The sequence below is a fragment of the Diprion similis genome, chromosome 12, assembly GCF_021155765.1.
Source record: "Diprion similis isolate iyDipSimi1 chromosome 12, iyDipSimi1.1, whole genome shotgun sequence".
NCBI classification, from domain to species: domain Eukaryota; kingdom Metazoa; phylum Arthropoda; class Insecta; order Hymenoptera; family Diprionidae; genus Diprion; species Diprion similis.
Genome location: NC_060116.1, coordinates 9,436,675 through 9,460,981, shown reverse-complemented (window position 1 = coordinate 9,460,981; position 24,307 = coordinate 9,436,675). Strand labels below are relative to the sequence as shown.

Below are 24,307 nucleotides of genomic sequence, written 5' to 3'. Positions count from 1 at the left end.
TGGGGTTCCAATTAGCCAAGAAACGGTCATACAAATCAATTCGGAGACCAGAAATTTTCGGCTCCAAAAATCTCAAAAAAAGTAACGCTAACCCCTTCGGATTTTTGGCGAAAATTTTGACGACTTTGGAAAGTGCTGCAATTAATTCTTGAAGGCACTATACCGACTTATGCATGCTACTTATGAAAGGCTATTGTCGAACAACTGAAGATTTTCATTGATCTCCCTCTGCCGTCGGATGCATGCTTTTTTCGACATGTTTGTTGAATTCCTGGGATCCAATGAGTCTACCAAGGGTCAAACAATTGCATCCTGAGAGGAAAGATTTGTCCCTAAAGAAAAAAAATGTTGTACTCCCTCTGGTTTTCCGCCAAAAGATTTCATGACGCCGAAGAATGCCGCAAACATCTTTCCATGCACTATTCCGACGCAGTTTCCCGAGAGAAATCGACTGAACTAAGTCACAATCCGCCGCAAGCAACGTATGAAAAGTAGCAGCCAAAAATTGCAATACATCCTTCTGTAACTTCTCCGCTGCTCGTCTTCACTCTGCAATCATCTACCGTCGGTTCTTGGCTTATTTCATTCGTTTTTCTTGTTGTTGGGACGCACTATATCAAGCATGGGCCATCCAGCCCAATTTTGTGACGAAAGATTTATTGCTGGAATAAAAGCACGGCCAACCCCCTTGGAATTTCCGTGGAAATGTACGACGATTTATAACAACCCCTGCAACAATCTATAGACGCACCAATCCGACGCAACGGTGCCAGAGGAATCAAACTCGCGCAGTCTGAAAACGCTGTGAGCAACGAATAGAGTTACAGCTGAAAGTCGAAAGATATATCGTTTTCTACTTCATTTCTGCTTGTCCTCCGTTCAAAATTATGTATTTTCCGTGCTTTTTAGGTTTCACATAGTCTAAAAAGAATCATACAAATCGATTCCGAAAGTGAATATTTTTTTCCGGAAAGAAGAGGAAGGGTCAATTTCCCCTTATTTCTCCTCAAAATTTGCATGATTCTCAATTAAGATAGAAAGAAGTCTCCGAAGCACTTTATTATCTCAATTCCGTGCGAGGAATCGATGGGACGGAGTCTGGATTCGCTGCGAGCAATTAACCATCAGGAATTGATTTCGCCCAATCTTGATCCACTGTGAGTAACGGATCAAGAAACATAGTTAGAAATCCAAAAATTTTTCTGTATTTGCTTGAGATGTCCTTAATTTATGGTTCAACAACTTTTCAGATGTTACATCATAGTCCCTGATCCACAAGCTTCTGCATTGCAGATGATCAATGATCAACGATTGCAACAGGTACCACGTCAGTATACCAAAAAAATAACGTTTCTGGAGTTTACAAATCGTTCTAATACTCAAACATGTCATACATTTTTCGAAAGAAAATCATCAGTGTGAAGTACGATACGACGCTCATGTTTGTAACAGCGTCACGAGTATGATATTCATGCAAGCATTTCTTTCATGGTTTTGACTAAATAAGCTAAGTCTTTTAGAGAAATGTTGCCGTGCCATAAACTTCCCTCGTGAAAAAACCCTCAATTCAATTGTAAATCCTCACCCCTGACTCATAAATAATGCTAATTTCCCATAGTAAAAAAGTTGAGGGTGCGAATTTACCCCCAAGTTCGGTTTTTTTTTTTTGAGAGGGTTCCCACACTCTTGCGCTTCTATGTTCATGTCCCATTTTGTATCCAACAGTTCCTTGCTCTGGTCTTTATTTCACACTCTTAGGTTAGGCTAATGATTGTCTATGAAAGACGAAGTAATGTGTTGAAAAGCTTTCAGTGTAATAAAACGTAGTATTCACATTTATTCATTTTGACACTAAACTTAATTCGTAATTCCATTGGTAGATTGGTCAAAATTTGGGTTCTACTATTCAGTAATAGCTGATGTAAGACTTAGCTGTATCATAGTATCATCAATTATATCTAACGTTACGCTCTGTGAATAGAAAATAAATAATGTATATATATATGTGTGTGTGTGTGTGTGTGTGTATTTGCTTCAGCTTTTTATAATGATAATATGATGAGCAGGTTGTTATTTCTATCATTATTATCATCAATCTTATTATTGTTTGCTTGTTACATTATTGTTAGTTATATTTTTCTCAATTTTTCATCCTGGATGTATCATTCACAGTGTACCAATTGTAGACAGAACATATGCTTACGTAGCTATTAATGTCATAAAATCATAATATTATATTTCATAACTAAGTTCAAAATTCTCATTAATTACAAATATAAATGTATAATATAGGGATGTTTCGTTACAATATGAAGTCGGGATTCTTCTGTCTTGATTATTATACCGCCGAATGACTTGCCATTAAAAGGATTTTCAAGGTGCATTTTGATGCGTACTCACTAAAGGTGTAGGATTGTGCTCGATTACCGTTGATGATTAAGCTCACACAGGTAAGCATTAATTGTGGAGGAGAGCGAGCAAGGTTGATTGAAAAAAAGCCGTATCCCCATTAAATCGATCTCAAAAAATATTGGCAGTGGCTTACGTAATTGAATATTTTACATTTATTTTAATCAGTATGTTTCCAGTTCTATGTGATTGTGAAATAAAGACTTTGTAAATTAATTGTCAGTTCTTTTATTACAGTAATTGAAATTCTAAAATATCATGTATAAATATATGCAATGGAATGGCAAGCCATGGAAATTATTCATACCTTACAAGATATAGCATAATGTAATTACAAGGGCTATCTTATTGCTATCAAAATGCTTCATCAATTAATAATACAAATACTAGGTGTTGAGGAAAACCCAAAGGGAAGAACGACAAGCCTCTGCTCCTCGAAAAATAATTTTCAATCCTAGAAAACTTCACATTAGAAATGATTATTCACCTATAAAATTTTGCTTTGCTACGTGGTTTGATATTTATCGCCAAAATTGATAAAGTATTTCGCTAGCAAAAGATCGAGTCTCTTATATTTATATTTATATATTTCACTTTGTCATTAATTTTTTTCGAAGATTCAATTTTGATTGATAATGCATACATGTATGATCAGATATTCGGAGCTTTCGAGAATTATAGCGTTTTAGTCTTTATACTATTAGTTACGATTTCGAGTGACCATAGCCTGACAATGAGCAATCCAATTCATTCAAAGTTATATTCTGCACTTTGTGAGTTTCAATAACCAAGCAAGATTATTTTGTAATGTTTACTTCTCAACACACATTTCTATATAATTTATTCCTTTCTTCAAGGTTTAATTTACAACGCAACGTTTCACATGTGAGTTGAACTGCGCGCACACGTTTGAATACATATAACATGATCTATTGTTCGCATAAAAAAATGTTTGCAGTTTTTAAATTTGAAATAAATACTTTAATTATATACTTGCGTGTAATACAATGTATAAAATTTGGCGTCACGCGGTCTTACGGACTTTTAATTTACATAATATATTTATTATCTCATAGGCATACTGATCTTTGAAGAGGATGTTTCCATGTATAAGATCTGTCGTACGTAAAATAATTACATATATACCATTGATTATCATAAATTTTTTTTTTTTTACTCCGACACTATAGTTTCAAATAGATAAAATATACTTGTTTACAAACACCTCGATATTATATAGCCAGCTCTGCTACTGGTCTATAAATTAATTTTTTTCATTTAGCACAACTACGTAATAACCATACGAGCTATTTTATATAATATAAATATTGATGAAATCTTATCAAAAATTGTCTATTCGATTATTATTTACGCCCAACGCAGCATTTATATTTTATATTTGTATAATATCTATGTATAATATAAGAATTAAAAATCTTGGGAACGTAATTCCTATAATAAGTTAAAAAAACAAGAAGAATTAAAAATTGTTCACATTTTACAGTCTGCGATACAGTATACATTGCAACATCATCGTGGGGGAACTGATCGTTTGCGTACGAGGGATATTTCGTGGGAATTACAATTATATTTCGTTACGCATACGGTTTCTATATGTATATATGCGTTAATTTTATATATAATTTGAAATACTATGTATATACCTGTATATCTGTCAATACAGATCAACTTTGTTTTTCTCCTGTTTTTTTTTTTTTTTTTTTTTTTTTTTTTTGATACCTTTTAAATTAGTCCGTGTGTTCGTTACTTATTACACTCAAAATTTAATACAGTACGTATATAGTTTATGCGTATAATATATTCAATAATACATATTATCACACTGAGCCAGCTGTGTGTCCATCTAGTGTACCCCGCACTTCTTCACTGATTCACTTTATTGATTTATTTATTATTAATTATGTTGGCTTTTCGTAGCATTTTGCTTTCAAACTTGGAGTCAGAGGTTGCATTGTGTACCTTTTTTGTATTTAAATGGTCAATATCAGTGCGTGTGATGTGCGTTCTGTCTAGTAGCACTTCCGTGTGCACGCACACTTGCGCACTAGGTCCACGTCCTTCGTGTACCGTGTACCATCAGTGCAAATTAGACGGACCTGAAATCATAATTAGGTCCGATTAACTAGTAATCCAAAAAGGGTTTATATTTCCTTAATCAAAGCAGAAACTGCATCTGAATCCGTTGGCCGAGGCGAGTTCTGTGATATACTCCATGACGATTGATTCAATAAATGGATTTGAAATCAAGTTTTTTTTCTAACCCATGCCTTATTCCATATTATTAAAGTATCGTCACCTTGCGTCTCTTGGTTTTACGCGGTCGGCAGCAGGAGTTGCCACAGCTTCCCCAACACTTGGCTAATTTTACCGGACGTCGGCTGCGACATCCATTTTCGCTGTAATATTCTCGAGTGTGTTCTTTGCGACATGTTGGTGCTGTAAATATGGAAAAATTGTAGTTCATCATGCTCCTAAGTATGGTTACACTTTTAAATTATTCCAGGAAATTTTTCAATGCCTAGTACGCGAATGAACATCCGAAGAATAATAATACGATATTGATGACGGTATGTATGTACATTAATGCCGTTTTAGTGACATCTTATCATGTGAGATCTTATTGTTGCTCTACCTTTTTCGCAAAATAATCCTTGCCACCCTGCTTGGCACTTGCAAGTGTATCCATTTAAAAACGGATTTGGAACACACTGCGATCCCTTTTTACACTCGTGTCCTACGCATAGATCATTCACTCCTGTGCCTGGTGCTGATACGGCTATGTCTGTGAACATGAGTTGAAATGATAGTAATTCCGTATAACCGGCGAGGTTGCATTCGATAAATTACAGGATATGGATACATATTGTGATAGTTAGACTTATTTACCAGAATGTTCACGACTAATTTGTTCGATAGTCTCTTCGCTGCTACTGATGATGTCTCTAGTATCGGTGCTACTCGCCTCATCAGCTTCTTCCTCGCCAGAAATGCAGCCTGGTGTAACCTTGATGCTCTTTCCTGCGTTGCTGAAGTCAACCAGTTTGTGGTTGATCCACATTTCCGATATACAGCCTGAAGCAGACGCGGAGATTGAAACGTGATAATTCACCGTGGGGATTAAAAACCCGAGTAAGATATTACCTTGGAAACTAGTCGTGTTTCTCAAATGGAACTCGGTGAATGCGACGCCAGCTGTCTCTGGAGGAACACCACCAATGAACATGGGCGTAGTCAGCTTCAGATAGTCCCTTGGTCCCTCGTTGATGATGCTCCTGGCAGTTCCGCTGTCGACGCTCATAGTAAAGTTCTTTTTAATAGCCAACAGCTCAGCCTTGTGCGGTTTTCCATCAGACACCATTTCGTAGCTGTACATTGTTGAGGTCGGGTAATTACCAACATCGTATGACACTCTTACACGGCCATTGTACAATTCAACAGCAATGTGTTCCCCATTCTGTCCGTCGTAAAGCAGAACTCCATTCTCGTGGGTCGTGGTGAACACTATGGTCACGTTGGCTTCAGGCCTTGTGCGAAGTGGCTCAAGCTCGACCAGCGAGCTGTTATCCACAAAGCTCAGACTTGTCAGGTACTCGCATCGTTTTCCTAGTTATGGGGTAAAAGGGATCAGTTTTGCATCGCGGCAAATGAAAAACTAGAATACGGTGAATAGTTCGGGTATTAATGAGTATTCTTACCAGTATAACCGGGATGGCACTGGCAGAGGTAGTCCGCGGCGGAGGCAGGGGAGGGTTGAAAGCAGACGCCGTGACGGCAATCGTGATGGGCACAAGGACTCGTTTGAGGATAGAGCATGGCGATTGCCGGCGCCACTTCGCAATACCTCCCTGTAAACTCCCCCGCGCACTTGCATTCGTAATTGTTTATGCCGTCGATGCAAGTTGCACCATTCTGAAAGAAGTTTTCACCATGACGATACGTATAGCGATGGCGCTATTATCCGAGTGTATAAGAATCATTAAACGTATAATGTACGATAATTTCGGAGTGTATCATACCTGGCACAGATGACTAGCGCAATCATCCAGATTGTTTGAGCAGTTAAAGCCCGAGAATCCGAGTGGGCACTCGCAGCTGTAGTGGGTTTGGTGGTCGACGCATCGACCTCCGTTCTCACAGGGGTCGTGTCCTTTTGTGCAGAATGGTATTTTCTCTTGACAGTATTCTCCCATGAAGCCCGCGGTGCATTGGCATCTGTAGGCCTGAACCAAGTCCACGCAGGTCGAGTTGTTCGAACATTTGTTTCCCACGCAGTCGTCGATGTTGTTCTCACATCTGAGGCCCTCGTAACCGGAGGTGCAGTCGCAACTGTCACACATTGACTGAACGTCAATCAAGACATTGAGCCCAAAATTGGATCGCGGGTGATCCGCTACCAACCAAAACCTCGTCCTCTAATTTCAAACTCAAGCCTAATGGGCTACCCAAAAAGATCTACCAGCTACCTACCAGCTACGGACCAAGTTCTACGTGTTACGAGTTTTGTATCCTCGGATTCCATTCGATAAATTCCTAGAGTAAACATCGTACGTCCTTCACCGACTTTTGAGAACAAGAATAGGTTCAAACGAAACATTTACAGCTATCACTTGTGCATTGGGATGCTATGTGTAGAGATACTGAGAGGCGTTTCATATAGTAAATCATAGAAGTGGAAAAAAAATGATAAAGTGACAACACTGTAAGAGGCAGACAGTCGCAGTATATAACAGAATATTGTCCTACGTACAATCCCTACGTTTACCCTGGCACAAACTACGCAAGAATAGAAACACCATGGACATAGCTACCTGAATCTTCCTTCCTCCAGTACTTTGCAAGTTCCGGAGTTCCGGCAAGGATTTCCATAGCACGCGTCAATTTTATGCTGACACCTGTCCCCGTGATATCCTGGTGCGCACTTACAACGAAATTCTCTATCGGGTAGCGTTTCGCAGAAACCTCCGTTCTGACAAGGGGCCGTGTAGCACATGTCGCACTTGGCCAGGACCTCGGCTGGCTGCTGTTTTGCTGCACAGAAGATAAGTCTAAAATTAATGAGCAATTTGAGTGCCATTCTAAAAGGCGGGCCAAAATAAACAATATTATAGATTTAGAAAATGGAATGGAATGTGGACTACTTCGATTGTCTACTTGGCAAGATATTTCAGCTATCATTAAATATTTCTTCAGAGGGTCTGATGGGTACAATCGTATTTACAGATTCTATACCCCCTCAAGTTATGACCATTAAATTCAAATACAAGCACGTTTTTTTTAGCCCCAATTTCAACTCTATCCCCTAAATCACCAGTGATATCTTTATATAATACTTACTTTTACATTGGAAAGCGGATGCTGGTGTTGACAGTAGCAATTTATCTTTCATACTAGGTGGATCCATGCACCGGGCAATACCCGGCTCGACGTAATCCTTTTTCACCCAATCAGCTAACCATCTCATGCTACAGTCGCAGTAGAGTGGATTTGATCCAAGTGCCCTAAAAAAGTACCAACATGGATTGGAATCTGAATATTATTTAAAATGCGTATGGTTACACGAAGATGCTCACAGGTGGGTGATGGACTTTAAATCCTCGAAGGCTCCCTCGGAAATAAGTGAGATGTCGTTACCGTGGAGAGAGCTGAAAGACATTGATTTGTTTTCAATATTTTCTATGACATGTATTTAACAACAGTAATAATCATATCATCATTAGTGCAGATAGCATATTTGCGAAAAATACGAGGGGAAAGAGAACAGCTTACATTATTCGGAGGGATTTGAGTCCAGCGAGAGCATTGCGCTGTACGCACTGCAGTTTGTTGTAACTTATGATTCTGTAACATCAAAATCAATGCCAAGAGTTGAGAAAATGGTGCCAAACTGTAATTCACAATTGGTACAGGCAAAGAAGCATTTGATTAAACTCACAGCGTTGACAGTTTCGTCAGATTCCTGAACGTGTCGTTGGACAACATGCCTATTTGATTGTTGCTCAGATCTCTGAAGAAAGAGAAAAGAGATGCAAAAATCAGAATAAATCTCGATATCTAGTCATTATTATCAACTGTACAAGTGTACTCACAGTCTTGTCAGCGCTCTCAGATGGTTCAGCCTCTCAATTTGAATGGTCTTAATATCGTTCACATCCAAGTAAAGTTCGGTAGTCTCTGGTGGAATCCCACGTGGTATTTCGGTCAAATGTGATCTCGAACATCTGACAACTGATCCAGCGCAGTGGCATTGAGGGGGACAATATTCATCGCCAAGGCACCCGATGCTGTCGCCTGTGGAACAAGAAACAGCCATTTTAATTCATAGATAAATTCGGTTTTTATCCATAGCGAAACGAGGAGTCTAAAAAAACGCCGACTTACTGTTGCATTTGAACTCGTGTTGAGGTATGTCCTTGATAATGGCGTCTTTCAATCTCGGAGGATCGTGACATCGGCCAGTTATGCCCTGAAGATCTCGCCCTCTGAGCCATTCGGCAAACCACGACAAGTGGCAATTGCACGACAGAGGATTTCCTTGAAGGTCACTGAAAAGAGTGATAATTAAAAAATCTCACGAGCTGAAGGTTTCTGTTTTTCAGACTGTTAAGTGAGAAAAGGGGTAATCTTCAGAACTCACATCGTATGAACGCGTACTAAGCTGTCAAACGATCCCGGCATCACGCAAGTGATCGCATTCCCGTGAAGATTCCTGTAATGATAAATTCGGAGAGTATGTTGGATAAATTATCTCTTAAAGTCCTCAGTGAAGGAAGTCTGTAGTTTTATTGTACTCACAGTGTTTTCAAATTGCTCAGACCGGTAAACATCTTGTTATGAACTTCTCTCAATCTGTTTTCGGACAGCAGCCTGAAATAACGCGAAACATCATTAATCCAAAGTTGCAATTGGCCAGATGCAAGTGCCAAATTTCTTAAACGTGACACGATATACTCACAAATCTGTAAGTTTGTTAGACCCTTTGAAAGCCGATGCTTCGATACGGGATATCTTGTTTCTCCGCAAATCCAAATGCTGCAGCTCTGGTAATTTCTCGAAAATTCCATCCGCCTTGATCTTATCCAAATCATTGTTTCCAAGTAACCTGTGTGACGGTAATGATTGTGTTTAGTATGTAAACCGGACAAATCAGTACTGTCATCAACGTTACGGTAAAATCGTTAATCTTCATTAATGAGATACTCAAACAACCGTGTAAATGAATTTGCAGTACATAATATCATGACAGGGCCGATTTTTCGAAATTTCCGTTAAAAAATACTCACAAAGTGGAAGTGTAAATAGGGATATCCTTTGGAATCGCTGTCAGCTTCTTATCTGAGCAATCGACTGTAGCCCCGTTACACGTACAAGGTGATGGACAAGAGCCTGGTAAGACGCATTCGCCAGCTCGTTTTGTTAGGAGCTCTTCGTCACCTGTTGACGACATTTTGTATACCATAATGCAAAATCCAATTAAAATTGCCTGCGCTACTCCTTGCAGTATGTACCAGAACATTTGCGATGTACGACTCGGTAAATGGGGGACGAAGCTACATGAGCGATGTTATGATTATGAAATGTAACGCTGTTTATGATGAGGGGTGATCAAGTTGACACAATTTTCCTTTGAAAACTCTACAGTTAATAACAACGTGTTCATTTTTTTCGCACATTTTAATTGATTTTTGAAAGTTTAGGCCTGTTGGTTATATTTATGGCATCTCGTTCGTAACAAATCAATTTACTTGAACTTGTGTAATTGTATTGATCTTTGCAAAATCACACGAACTACTGCATTTACACAATAGTTTGAAGAATTCTAAAAATTCCCTGATCTAAGTGACGTGTATAATTAAATATTACAACACAATATGTTAAGACATATTTACATCAGATTATCGAGTTATAGCCTACCAGTAGGACAGAATTGATTTCTTTCTTCTTCTATATTATTATTTTGTAAACAGAGTTCGGCAGTTGATGATTACGACTGAAATTATGAGTTTGATGGAATAATTTTTCATGCTTTCTTACATGCAACTTTACCTTAAAAGTTCCGCGCATTTATAGAATTCTTACATATTTTGTATATAGAATTCAGAACTTTGCTCTTGGACTACTTTTGAGAATTTTTTAGCAAGCGAATCTTACCGTTGTTTTTTTTCTAACGCGAGGCACGTTTTGATTATTTTACTTCCAAACTGTATGAAGTTATCACAAATGAATAATACAAAATTATAATAAGTGATGATTGGTCGAGGTAATTTTCAAATGAAAATTTAATTCGAATTTTCAGTTCATTTCATGATAAAGACAGTTAAAGACACGCGCCTCGCCTTATAACTATACCTATATTGTGAAAGGTAACATGATGTGAGTATTGCCAATTCTGAGAAAAGTTGATGACATTTGAGGAGCTTTTGCCATGGATTACAAGCCAGCTTAGTCATCAAATGAGCGAATTTCTCAGAACATGCAAATGCGGCTGGTGAAAGAATGATCAGACTACATCGAGCATGCCACAAGCTGTTGGTGCACAGTGCGAAGGACGTACCAACCTGAATCACCCTGTCGAAGTAAGAAGAGAGATTGAAATTTGATTCGTGCTTACCCTTACATTTGAACTTGTCGTCGCGCAAGGCATCAATTTTGCGACGGTATATTCGCTTGGGTGCCTCGCACCTCGCCCCCGACGTCTCGACGGGATGAGCTTGAAGGTAGATGTTTAACCAGCGCAAATTACAGTCACAGATGATTGGGTTGCGGGCCAGATGTCTGAGGAGTTAATTCGCGCGTCAATATAATTATTCTGAATGCACGGCGCGAGTCTACGGCGTGCCGCAATGAGAAATGAGAAGCAAATTTGATATACTGACAGTGTCTTGAAGCTTTTTAAGTTCGCAAACGTTCCATTTGCCAGGGACTTTATCTTGTTCGAATACAAGGACAGCAAAGTCAGGCTCGTTAAGTCCTTGAAAAGGTCCGTCCGGATGCAGGATATCTCGTTCGAATTGAGTAGCCTGTAAGAAATTAGCAAGCTTGTGATTATGGTCTCATGAAGTCTCAGGTATGATCGGTTTCCTGTGTACGTTTTGTATTCGCATAGACTTACAGAAGCTGCAGATTCGTGAGTCCTTGGAACAGTCCTCCCGGAAGCTCGGATATCTTGTTGCCATAAAGAACCCTAGAATCGTGATGTATGTAGATTAAATCAAATGATTCCATTTGTGATCGAATTGAAAAAGAGAATCATATATATATATGTATAAACCATACTTACAGCGACTCAAGTGACTTCAATCCATGGAATGCGTCTGCTGCCAGTTTCTTAATTTTATTGTTGCTCAGATCACTGCAACAATAAAAAGTAAGATTATTTTGCGACTGTTGAATTGTGAGAATGTGAAAGAAAAAAACAGATATTAACACAATCAATTCTTACATTCGTATCAATTTTCTATACGGTGAGAAAGCCTTCGACGGTATCTCCGTAATGTCGTTTTGTTCCAGACGCCTGGAAGTAGAAGAAAAGGTAACATCGTTGTGAAAACAATTCGACTTCAACAAGCGACGAGTTGAAGGTAATACCTCGAAATTTAACTCACAATTCGGTAGTGTCCTCGGGAAGATGAGTGGGAACTTTGGTAAGAGATTTTTCCCTACAGTCAACTATACCGTTGGAACATCCACAGGGATGTGGGCACTGAGGTTCGGCGCTGCATTCCGAGTTGGCGCGTTCCACCAACCCTGGACACTTGAACTCGTGTTCCTGAGAACGAATGACATGTTATTGCCGAAAATCGCGAACATTGCCTTGACGATTTTTAATCGCGATCAATTTACCTGCAGGTCAGCCAGGCTGTGTCCCTTCAAATTCGCAGGACTCGCGCAGCGTGTGTGCTGACCCAGGCGAGGGTAGTTTCGCAAGTGTCTGGCCATCCAGGCCAAATGACAATCACAGGCCAAAGAATTTTCCCCAAGCCGCAATGTTCGCAGGCGACTCAATCCCGACAGCATTTCTTTCCCAAGGGTCACCAGTTTGTTGTTGTTGAGCGTGCTGAAAATGGGATATTAACCCGATTAATTATGGTTGCAGTTGTTCTCAAATTTATACCGTCAATGTTCATAACATTATCGCACAGTAGTCGAATGACTTGTGGGTGAGGATTCCCGAACAATCCAGTTCAACCATGCATTTTTATTTTCTAAGTCTATCAAACTCGAGCCAACTTTTCAAAATACTTACAGTATTTCCAAGTCCTTGAGCTCTCTAATAGACGCCTCGTCGATACAGGTTAGCACGTTGTTATCCAGAAGTCTGGAAAACGCGAAAGAAGTTGTAACGACGACTTTTACAGACAACCTATTTTCCTACAAGTCAATAAAAATTGTCGGTGAATTCCTGTTGGTTCTTTGAGTCCATGCGTTCTGCATTACCGTGTCCCGGGAATTTCGCCCAATGGGAACTGTAATGCCGCTGTGTGTTGAAGGAAAGACGTATCGACCGGAGGATATTTTTTATTTATCAACCGTAGCTCAAGGCTCCTTTTTAGTACGCATAGCAGGAATTGACCGAGAATAGTGTGTGATACGAGGTACCGGTACAGTATCGAATTTGTCAATACTTACAAGTGCTTGAGGGCTGAAACCCCTCTCAAAGTCTTCGGTCCGAGCATCGCGATTTGATTGTGGCTCAGGTCCCTGTAACAGGGGGATCACAAATTATATCTATATATAAAATACGATTCTCAATGATAGAATTTATTTTTGCTAGTGCAGGTTAAGCGGATGAAAGACATGGCCGATAAGGTAATGCACGAAGTAAGGATTGCCGGCTTTCAGAAATGCAATTTTAGACTCTCTAGTACGGTGTCTTCGATATCGTGAACGATCTTTAGTGAATCCCAACTCCAGCACACCCCGATACAACCTGTTCACGTCTATCGACACACCGTCATTACGTTCTTATCAGCATTCTGTTATCCCGCAACGATAGCCTCCTCGTAAAACGTGGGATATTCCGAAAATACTTTACGACGTAGTGCTGGTGAGAAAGTTGAAAATAGAAATATGGGGTCGCCGACTGCGTATAGTGAAAATGACATAAAACAGAAGCAACTTCGGATTGCGTGGAAAAAGAAATTGAGTAGCATATGGTAAACGATGGTACATCACTACGCATGAGTAATATTTCTAGTGGAAATATATCAACTATCTTCCAAGATGGAATGGCGAAGAAGAACACAAATAATAAGCTGTTGCTGACAGACAGGCGTGATCGATGAACGGATCCCCTTGTTTTATTAAGTAAATTGCAATATTCGCTTTGCAAAATTTAGTTTCCATTCAGCATTGCCGGTAAGCAACGTTTCGCACTGTAAATCTTGCTACGCATTTATGCCCTGAGTAATGGACTGCGGTGGAAGAGGGCATTGCTTATCCCTCGATGTAGCAGATAGTAATTTACCCCCGATCGATCTCGAGTTCAGCGTGATTTATACCATGCAAAACTGTGACGACCTTTCCAACCTACTATGTCAAGAAACTCCCTTAAAAGCTTAATAATGTAGAAGAGCTGGCCCTGAGCGCGTATCGATCGGTAAATCTTTATTGTTAAGTGAGCGACCCGCCTCACTTCGTGTGTCACAACTTGCTGAACTTTGTCACTTTGGTGTCTCAACTTCGGCCAAATGAGACAGGCGTAAAAAATAGAAATGGGAGAAAAATGAGATTAGCCATTACGGATAGCCGTTGCCGTTGATGATTGGAGAACGAGGAAATCGGCTTTACAACCATGGCGAGGAAAGACCGCGAGACTTCATTACTTATTGAATTACTTAATTAATTATTCGGCATCAAAAGGCCAACATCAGAAATTGACGGGGATTGAATTGAGCGATCGATAAACCATTTTCCATCACGACTAAAATTAAATCCCAAGTAAGGCGTCAACTTTCTTCCATCTCTTCTTTCTTCCGCCCTATTCAGACCGGAAAAATTGACGTTACGGATTTGGAGCGAGACCTTACATGTTTGCACAATGCGTCGAAAAGTTAAAGTGATAAATGGTCTCGTTTCGGCCAGCAGCAAGGAATTCGACGCGATCGATATTCGGCGAATAATTTAACACCCGAGGAGGAACAATCGGGCGCAATTTAGTGATTTGATTCGAGCCGATGAAAAAAATTAGGCCAATCACGGCGTCTTGCATCTGTGTTGGTCTTTAATGCCGGGCTGTCGGGCAGCTTGTCCAAACTCTCGAGTGCCTCGGCCGTCAGGTTGAACCTCGGTCAGCATATAATTACAGATTGAAAGATTTAGCCAATGGGACGGTCATCGCATAAGACTGGCTCGACCACGGGTCAGTCTTCCAAGTTAGCCTATCATTACAAACGTCTGGTTAGCGCGGGGGCATCCAGCCAACTTCTGATGGGAACTTCATGTATCATGACACCTGTCACCGACGTAATTGACTGAAGGAACATAAAATCCAAAACGGATGGTCAGGAGGTCGCGAGCTTTGGAACTGAAGCCAATTAACTCGGTGAATTGGGTGGCATGGAGGGTTAATGATATTTGGTAGAATCGATTGGCGTTATATAATACAATCCGGGTTACTGTATTAATGGCAGGATGTCTGACCAAGTCGGCGTCGAGCTTGACGATCAATCGAATTGCACGAATAGTCGGGAATCCACCTTGAGAGGCATTGAGAAAGTTGGATCCGTTGCCCCGTATGCATTATTCAGTGTTTTTCATAATTTATCGGTAATGTAGGGCAAACTTGCGACTAGCCTTTGCTACACTAATCGCAGGGCACTGCTCTCATCACGTTACAATTCTTCCCTCCCTTGGAAGTTTAACCGCTTCTACCTATAGCCGTTACAACGCATAGGTATAGATGCTACCGGATTACAGTATCCATTGCAGTTGTCGCTTAGCAAACGAATGCTGAATGAGGCTTGAAAATTGGGGGTTTGGCGGGAAATTTTTTAGCACGGTCATCTCAATTTGACAGAATTATAGAAGGAGTGTAACAGATGAAGCCGAGATCGAAGGGTGCAGGTGCCACTTGTAAACCGGCGGCGAGTGAAGTGACGGACTCGAGGCTGGAGTTAAAGTTAAAGTTGAAGCTGAAGTTGAAGTTCTTCGGGATCGTGAGGGGAACGAGTCGGAGATCCTTGTCCGGTTCTTCATCCATCATCTCGCGAAGTACGTGGGGTGCAGGCGGAGGGTCGAATGTACAGAGAAAGGTTACGGCTAAGGTCGAGTTGTAAATGGAACGGGCGCGAAATAGAACTGCTTGAAAGTTTATGCTATCCAGATGAAGGGGTGCAGAGGTGTGAAGATAGCGGTTCAAGAGCCTCGTCCTCGTACGTATATCGGTCGAATACTAAGGACGGTCTTAGGAGAGTATTTCGATGCGTAAAATTTGACAAAGAAGATGGCAGGGATGACGTGCAGGAATGTAATTGGAGAAAAGTGACCGCAGGATATTTATTGACGTGCGGAATTTATTTTAAAGGTAAAACTTCCACCGAGGGAATATGATATTGTAACATTCTTGTATTCTGATCAAAATTGACGTTTGATTGAATAACGATCATGCACGTCGAGCGAGATCAATTCAAAAGGTTCGAGAGTGAATTTGTATAAAATATGTAGAACATGATAAAGTTTGTGTATTTTATTTTCACGAAAAGGGACGGTTATTTATTGGTAAAGCTAACCCGGGTCCCATGTATAACCTGCTAGGGTGAAATAAGGTACGTTCCAATCTCGGTAACAGGAAACCAAATCGATCCCTGTTTACGTCATCGTGAATTCCACAATAAAGCCTTTGGAAAAAGTTTCCTTTTTATACTTTCAACGGGAGCCGACTCGCAGCTGAGGAACGAAAGAATGTACGACTAAGGAGAAAAAAAGTTTTTTTCTGGCTGTAGGTAATTTCACGCCTAACTTTTCAGCAAACGAGCTACACGTGCAGATACATGCGTGGGTGACAACAGATTTATAGAAACGGAAGGAATGCGCGACGAGAGATGAAGTTGGCAGAAAAATCTCACCCCGCGAACTTTTCTCAACGTGCTTTTTTAAACCTCGTTGCATTCTTTGCCACAAGAGTACAAAGTACCAGAAGACAATTCGAAGTTCCCGTTGTCACTGTCTTACAGCGAATGCGGCCAACTTCATGCGACAAGACACATTAACCACTCTGGTCGTGAAAAATGAATGTGCAATATCGACCTCGGAGCAGGTACGAGGGTTGTGCAATATTAAATTCATCGAGGCGAAACACGTGTCCCCTACACGTTTTCCTCGTTTATACACAGTCGTTACCGTCGCGTGACCGAACTATGGAATTACAACTCTCAGCTCGTCAAACTATAACTTAGCGACACATTGTTTTTCACCTTGTCTGTTTTTCGATTGGTTTTCTTTTTCTTTATTTCTTTCTCCATTGTTAAGCGATTCATGATTTTTTAGGTCGTCTGGATACGCGGACTGTAATTTATCGAACAGACTATTTTCCTGACAACTATTCTCCTTTCCAACTTTCCGCGAAACGGACCAACTTTTCAGACCATCCAAAATACGCGACCCGAAAAAAGGAAAAATGGGCATAAAAACAAGCAGAGTGTATAACTGTATGTGAATTCACGTGTACTCACAGTCGTTTCAGGTTCATCATGTTGCTGAAGAGAAGATCTGGCAAATAGCGTATCTGGTTGTTGTTAAGTCGGAGTTTCTCGACGCCGACGAGATCCTGGAAAGATCCTCGTTCGATGGTGTGTATTTGGTTACTGGAAAGTTGCCTGCGAATAAATTGATAAACACAACATCGTCAGATCGTGAGGCAGGCAAGTTCGAACTTGTGATACGATTAAATGATATAAAGTACAAAATTAGCCATCTATGATCTGACTGAAATTTCCGTGAAACATGCACTCGGGGGGTGAGTAATCGAGATCGGATCGCTTAAACGTCTCCCGGTCCCGAGTAACCGCGCTATTGGTCAGGTTGGCATGCACGATGAGAGGAAACTGCTGCACCGCGTTCTGGCTTCAGTGATGTACGGGAACCTCGTCGGGTTCATACATACGTATAAGTTGGCCACCTGTGGCGGTCCGGCCATTACGAGGAGCAGTGCAGTAACGGCGAGAACGATAAATGTTCGAGATCGTTGTGTACCTGCAGTACTCTCGCAATTGCGCCGGACTGCGCAACATTGTCGCAATTAAAACGGTTAACTGAATTCCAGATCCCCGGATTACGAGGGTGGGATCTCTGCCGTAACCTGTCGTGATGCGAATATTTTAACCGATGCAAATTTTCCGCGAGTTAGGAGTTATCTACTCTCGCTCTTTCTCTCTCGCCAAAATTAGCGCAGTAATTTCCTCAGGGATAGTAGGGTGGTTTATCAATCAAAATTGCGCCCGTTTTCTGCCCGTTCGTAGGCGCTAATACCGGGATTTCTTGAGGCCTTGAACGAAGGCAAGGATGGAATTCGAGGAATGGTAATGCCGTTCGTAAGTTGGATGGATTGGATCTCTTGGTAATCTTAGGTTCGGGGGCGATTAATTACTCAAAGCAAGAGCTGATGTATTGCGAGTCGCGGTATCCGCGAGGGGTGCAGCAGCGGGACTCCGGAGAACCGGATGGATGAGAGACGGCCAGTGGCTCAGAAATATCTTGAGTGCTGCCAGATGCAGGCTCGCCAATTTATTTGCCTCCTCTTGTAATCAACTTCGTGTACGAGTTGATCTAAAATTATATTCGAAAAAAGGAAGACGCGCGTTCCGGTTTATGCCTGGCAAATCGAGAGTAGAAAAATGAGACGCCGAAGAAACGGATTCGTTCGATTCTATCGTAGATGTGCTCTCGCGATAAGAATTAAAATCGCAGGAATACTCACAGTACGTGCAACGTTGCCATGTCTTCGAAGTCGGTTTTGAATATTACGGAAATGTTGTTGCCCTGCAGATCCCTGAAACAGAAGATAAGATAAGATGAGATTTGAGATTAGCATAACAGGATCGAGGAATCTTGTGATTTGCTTTTTAATTCCGGTTTCTCAATTACACGTCAAAGATCTCTTTGAAGGCTGGGATAAGTTTTCGTCAACCAATTAAACTTTATATCGTGTATATACATATATATGTATACCTATATATATACATTGCAGGTCGGTATTATACAGCGGAAGTTTCAATTATGCAAAAATATTAATTTCCTCAGGTGCAGAGAGAGAGAAAGAAAGAGAGAGAGAGAGAGAGAGAGAGTTAAGGCGTGCTGTCAGATGCAGCGGGGCTTTGTTGGTTGGAAAAATCTAAAGAAATATTAATACTTTCTTAAATTCTCTCCTCTCTTCTCTCGTCTCAACGGCAACTAACTAGCAGCTGTTGTATAAACTGACTACCACCGCCGGTGAATTCCTATTTAACAATGTTTTTCTAGAACCTCAGTAGCTCTTACGCGCGCCGGGTTGTAAACTATAAATTTAATTCCAGCTAACTCTAGCGCTGAATATTTCTCTTCCTTAAATTAAGTAGGATCTAAGTATATAACCTTGTAACTCGTATTTCTCCGGCAGTTAACCGTTAAGGGATCTAATAAAACAGGATGAAATTTTCCAGGACCGTCTCGGTGCTCTGCAGGATTAAACGTTACTTCCACTTTTTTATCCCTTGTTATATATTTCCCTCTTTTCGAGCACTGCCGATGACAAGCGATGTTAAATCAATTTCGATGTTTCCGCTCTGATTGTGCTTACGAAATGAAATTCAATAAAGAAATCCGTTCATTCTTTTCACACGTATAAGTATACACTCAGGCATTTATATATCTACATTATACAAGTGGAGGGTAATTGAAATTGATTTTACAATTCAAAGAGCCAGAATTATAATTACAAAGACAAGATCGTCGTAGAGATAGGAAACAACTACGGTCACTATGGAAGTTGAAAACAATATTTGGCGGAAATAAAAATCAGTTATATAGTTATCATCATCTTCTTGGAAGGTGGATGAGTTATTTTAATTGACATCATGGGGCGCGAAAGCTAAGCCGACGCACGTTCCTAGAAGTACAAATCCGTCCGACTCGCGTGGTTTGCCCAAGTGTTTCCAGTCCGGGAAGGAAGACAGACGTCTTTCCTAGGCGTCGCGACGCCCCCGTTTATAGTTGAGAGCTACCACCTGCTGCCTGCCGTCCGCATAGTTGCACCCAAGATACAAAAGCAGCCTCGCAAATAGGCGAGACAACCTGCAGCCTACAGGAGCATAATCCACGCACTTTTACTATGAGCCGGGGGCGTAAATGTTCCAGCTTCTCAGGAACTTTACGAGGATTTTCAATTTTTTTCCAATTTGGTACCACGCCAAGCGATAATTTGCGCGTTATGACCCTTCTTTTTCCCACCCTCGAGCTGAACTGCGAGCCACTCTACGACTTTTCTACTAAATATTTTCTCCCGCCCCTCCCCGTCTTCTTCATACGGGGGCTTTTCACGCGAAGAATATTAGATCCCCCGCTCTTTGAATTGGTTCCATTTCTCCTTGCACAGGTCTCAAGTAGGTATCTTCAAACGCGGGAATTTTGCCGGTTTTCCCCGGAAATGAGGTGCGTTAATCGCGAGTATTGAAAACATCCTGCGTACGGAATTCTAAAACTTTGATAAAATTTGGATTTGCATCGAGACGTTTAAATAACTTTATAAAATTGATGTCTTCCACATCGTTTGTTGACCTTTGTTTTATCAGTCTATACATATATTACCTTCAAAAACTTTTTTGGCAATGCTTTTTTAAACGCTCAGAATTCAGAACCGAAGAATGAATTGGAAGATTGAGATGAAGTTTCTAGTTCCATTATACCTCAACTTCTAGATCGTCACTCTTTCTTTTAGATCAAATTAAAAAGGAATAACTTAAAGAATGACGAATGAATGGATACCTCCAGTCACGCATCGAGCTCCACCTAATCGAATTTGGATGCGGATTTAAGCTCCGCGTTGGGGTTGCAGAACGAGGATTTCCCCCACATTTAACAAAGTCCTCCATCACAGCGATAGTATTTATTTATTCATTTTCTAATGTTGCGAAAACTTGGCGAGGGCTAAGGTTGCTTGATCTCGAATGCAAGCACGCAGCCTCTCCGTTGGGTACATAAATAGCTGGACCACGACTCAGACGCGACGTGCATCATGCACCGCAGGTCTCAGGCTGTGGAGGCGTCAGGAACGCGACGGAGGCCGCGGAAAGTCGCGAGTGAAGAATGATATTTATGCCCCGCAGTCGAGCCGCAAGTGTCGAGTGCTCAAGATGACCTCCTTCCTCCTCTGAGCTGCATGATTAGTCAACGGCGAGACAGCGCTACCGTGTTTGTTGTTCTTAAAATTCGAGCTCGAAACGATGATCGTCTGCTCGTCATCTTTCACCTCCATCCTTCCGTCTTGTTTCAAGTCAAAGTTGACCCCACAAATAAGCAGCGAATTTTCATCGTCACGTTGTAAACAACCGCATTCTGCGCGTACCGAGTCACATCGCGAAAATTGGGGGATGCTGCAAAAAATATGCGCGACGGTCTTGACGTGATCTCATCACCTGGGGAGTGTCGGATTTCAACACGGGGGGGGGGGATGGGGGGGGGGGAGGATGTCTGGAAACTTTGATTACAGTACGCCTCGATGCAAGCCCTCGTGTTTCCTGACGTCTGTTCTTCCTCTTTTTACTCTCTTTATTCGTCGTGTCGGTTGTTGTGCACCAAGATGCAATATGCAACGGGATGTGGACCGGCGGAAGAGGAACGAAAGAATGCCATCTTGTTAGCGATTCTTATCTCTCCGGAGAGTTCGGTCCGCCCCTTGTCATACCGCGGAATGCATAATTTTGATTAGGTTCACGGTTGAGTTTCATCGTTCCACTCCCTTCATTACAATTCCGAGATAAATCCTCGAGGTTTTGCAGAAATATAATTGCACCGGGGTTTCCGAGGGATGAAATCGCAGAGCAGATCGTCTGCGTCCGAGTATCTCTTGGATGCTTCTTGCACGTAATTTTCGAAACTAGGACAAGGAGATGGGAATCTCTAGGGTGACTGGGACGTTCGTGATTATCGTGGGACGTGAAGCACGCCGTAAGTCCCCTCGCTCGGGATTAAATGGCGGAATAAAACGGTTTGCAACAGTTTTGCAACAGTTGGTGATGCACGTGGTCATCCAAGCCGTAAACCGAACGCCGTACTTCGTTGAGATGAATGCCTTGCGGTACCAATGGCCCTCTATAAACGTGATCTACGCTCGCCGTTTCGCCCGATTATTGCAGAAAAGGTTGGCGGCTGATCGTAGGCGGTCGACCATTCGGCTATCCTTGGTCCGTGGATCTGTTCCTAACCATGGTTCTTCACGTTTAAGGGTTATAGATATCCGGAATTTGCTGTTGCCATTCTTGACTCACGAAAACCAGGGTGACAAGTTGAGAAACTCGATGGTGTCTTCAGAAGTTGAGCTATTTGATGACCATTTGCAGAAGCTTTGCATAAGTGGCGTCTCATATTTAAAGAGAATCCTTGTCACCTTATACCTAGACAAAGACGTTTTTCAATTTTGGGTGGGTCATCAATACCCCTAATTGGCTTATCCTGCAGCAGAGGCCAGATAATAATTAGCTCTTAATCATCATTCCCGTAGCTTGTAGTGTTTTTTCTATAACCAGTTCTCAAGCTGCAGCGAGAAAGGTTCTGAGGATAGTATGACTCTTCAATTATTCATATACAGCAGATGCGGAGATTTACAGCCGCGGTGTGTTTAAAGAAATTTCAAATTCCACTTCTAATGTTACGTATACTTCGGCGATCTGTGTCGTCAACCTTAGGCTGAACCCGGCGTTTCACAAGACTTATTAATGTTCTTACAAAACGATTATAATATTTAACACAGTAGTAAAATATAGTATATATATATCATTCAAAATTGCGTTAGTACCTACTAATCAAGCGAGTAAACTATTCCGCTTTCACCGACTACAGAGAGCTTAGTCCGCATTATCTCTGTAGAAAAAAAGAACATCCCTTAAGACTTCCGGGTCTTTACGGATCACTGATCAATCTGCCGCGTTGCGATATCTCATGGGTTGAACATACATGCGTGATTGTAACTATATTGAAACGAGATCATTATCAGCGTCTAGAGCCCACGTGAACACGGCCACGTGTTTATCGATACTTATAATGTGAACTGACGAAGAGGCGCGTGTGCCGTGTCGTCCTACGTGAAAGTTGAAAGGTACTCGAGTACCATAAGCTGATGTAGTTACGTAGGTATAATGGAGCGGAGGCGAGTCCAGGGGGGATAATAGGAGATGAGGTAAGGTTTGGAAGTCGTCATCGGTAGGTACACGCAAGCATCTTATATGAATGTGCATGTAGCAATTCTGTTCCAGGTTACCGGCTTACGACCATGAATAACACGTAGGCAGGAGTCGGGATTATAATCTATAGCTGTGTTCAATTGCCGCGAAGAAGTTGTTGCGGCAATTTTTCGAATCAGCTTAAATCCTGCAGCGAACGAGCAAAGCAAACGCTTGCCAAACTCCCATCATGTGTCACTTTTGCATGTTTGGATTATGAAGAATTTTTAGGCGCGACAAGTCCTCATCAATTATGCAGAACTTTTATTTTTACATTGGAACGCGTTTTCAATATCTGGTCACCGACGACCACGGATCCGAGTATCGGAGGTCTGCGGGATGATTTATACGAGTGGAACTAAAAGCTGGACATTGGATTAACCCCGACCATCTATGCAATGAAACCAGATATTCACGTTATACGTAACGCTAATATCGAGCAAATGATGATTTACTCAGACAACACCATCAAGCACCGTAGCAAACAGCGACGAAGTTTGGCGATCGAAACTGTTCGGCTATGATTCGTGTGTGTTCAACGAACGCCAATGCTCCATTTGGGCAGCGGACGAATATGCTTCAAGTTTCAATGTTGGCGGTACTGCGTTCATGCTGCAAAGTGACAAAGAACAGCATTAACACACGTGTTAATATTGAGCGTGTGACACCCGTGTTATTAACATCTGACGGATTCACTGATCGTTTAATTGCGCCATTGAAATTTCTAAGGCTGCATAGAAAGTCCATACCCTATAACCTGTCCAACATGACGTGAATGATGTCAAGCGGCTCCGACATTGAGCCATTCTGTCATTTACCATGGCAATGTAATACTGTTTGCCTAGGCAAATGATCGTTCCCTAGTAATTTGTGTTTGCCTATACGACACGCGTGTCCAGTTTAATACACCCAAATGGCTTGTGTAGACCGGAGCATAATGAAGAAAAATTTCAAATAAGAAAAAAGATCAAGTTCATTCTTGAGCAATTTAGCACACGGTATAGGTGATATGATCGAGTGAGAATTTTCTTCAGCTGTTATATATCCTTGAATTTTATTACATTTCACGGTTTTATACACTACGCGATGAGAGGTAATCGCTTCTAAATGTGGATAACATAGATATGTGCAAATTTATGGCCCGAAAGACGAAGCGCACGAAGTTGAAGATGCGAAAATTCATTACTTATACATACATATACCGACTACGGCGGAAATTCTTTTTCTTCCCAGTTTTATTAGGTATACACAGAGAGAGAGAGAGAGAGAGAGAGAGAGAGAGAGATATCCCTGCAGCCAAAGAAGTACTCGAGGTTCAACTGCATAGCGCAGAGTGTACACTTATATTACCTGAGGCTATGTGCCTCTTGCCACGGGTGCATGGAGGAGAGATAAAATGCAATTAGCGAGATTCTTGTTAGCCAACCTGGCGATAGAGACTCCATTTTCATTTTTCACCGTCTTTTGCG

The 24,307-nt window shown here is 41.3% G+C and overlaps 1 protein-coding gene across 3 annotated transcripts in view; it reads right to left on the bottom strand.

The window, feature by feature from the left end:
* Positions 1–3,481: 3,481 nt before the first annotated feature.
* Positions 3,482–24,307, bottom strand: part of LOC124413602 (protein slit) — a 195,567-nt gene continuing 174,741 nt past the window's right edge. For 2 of the 3 annotated variants that reach the window (XM_046894318.1, XM_046894317.1), the window contains 29 exons: positions 18,344–18,415; positions 17,100–17,243; positions 13,057–13,128; positions 12,674–12,745; positions 12,271–12,484; positions 12,033–12,196; positions 11,870–11,941; positions 11,708–11,779; positions 11,540–11,611; positions 11,304–11,447; positions 11,039–11,202; positions 9,711–9,861; positions 9,383–9,529; positions 9,223–9,294; positions 9,065–9,136; positions 8,809–8,972; positions 8,517–8,718; positions 8,363–8,434; positions 8,197–8,268; positions 8,001–8,072; positions 7,765–7,928; positions 7,239–7,458; positions 6,447–6,756; positions 6,126–6,339; positions 5,572–6,033; positions 5,317–5,502; positions 5,063–5,212; positions 4,727–4,866; positions 3,482–4,526 (listed from right to left, as the gene is read on the bottom strand). In XM_046894318.1, coding sequence (XP_046750274.1) covers positions 4,440–4,526; positions 4,727–4,866; positions 5,063–5,212; positions 5,317–5,502; positions 5,572–6,033; positions 6,126–6,339; positions 6,447–6,756; positions 7,239–7,458; positions 7,765–7,928; positions 8,001–8,072; positions 8,197–8,268; positions 8,363–8,434; positions 8,517–8,718; positions 8,809–8,972; positions 9,065–9,136; positions 9,223–9,294; positions 9,383–9,529; positions 9,711–9,861; positions 11,039–11,202; positions 11,304–11,447; positions 11,540–11,611; positions 11,708–11,779; positions 11,870–11,941; positions 12,033–12,196; positions 12,271–12,484; positions 12,674–12,745; positions 13,057–13,128; positions 17,100–17,243; positions 18,344–18,415 — 4,219 coding nt within the window. In that variant the 3' untranslated portion in view covers positions 3,482–4,439. The remainder of the gene's footprint in view (positions 4,527–4,726; positions 4,867–5,062; positions 5,213–5,316; positions 5,503–5,571; positions 6,034–6,125; positions 6,340–6,446; positions 6,757–7,238; positions 7,459–7,764; positions 7,929–8,000; positions 8,073–8,196; positions 8,269–8,362; positions 8,435–8,516; positions 8,719–8,808; positions 8,973–9,064; positions 9,137–9,222; positions 9,295–9,382; positions 9,530–9,710; positions 9,862–11,038; positions 11,203–11,303; positions 11,448–11,539; positions 11,612–11,707; positions 11,780–11,869; positions 11,942–12,032; positions 12,197–12,270; positions 12,485–12,673; positions 12,746–13,056; positions 13,129–17,099; positions 17,244–18,343; positions 18,416–24,307) is intronic. The other variant, XM_046894316.1, reaches the window with a different exon arrangement.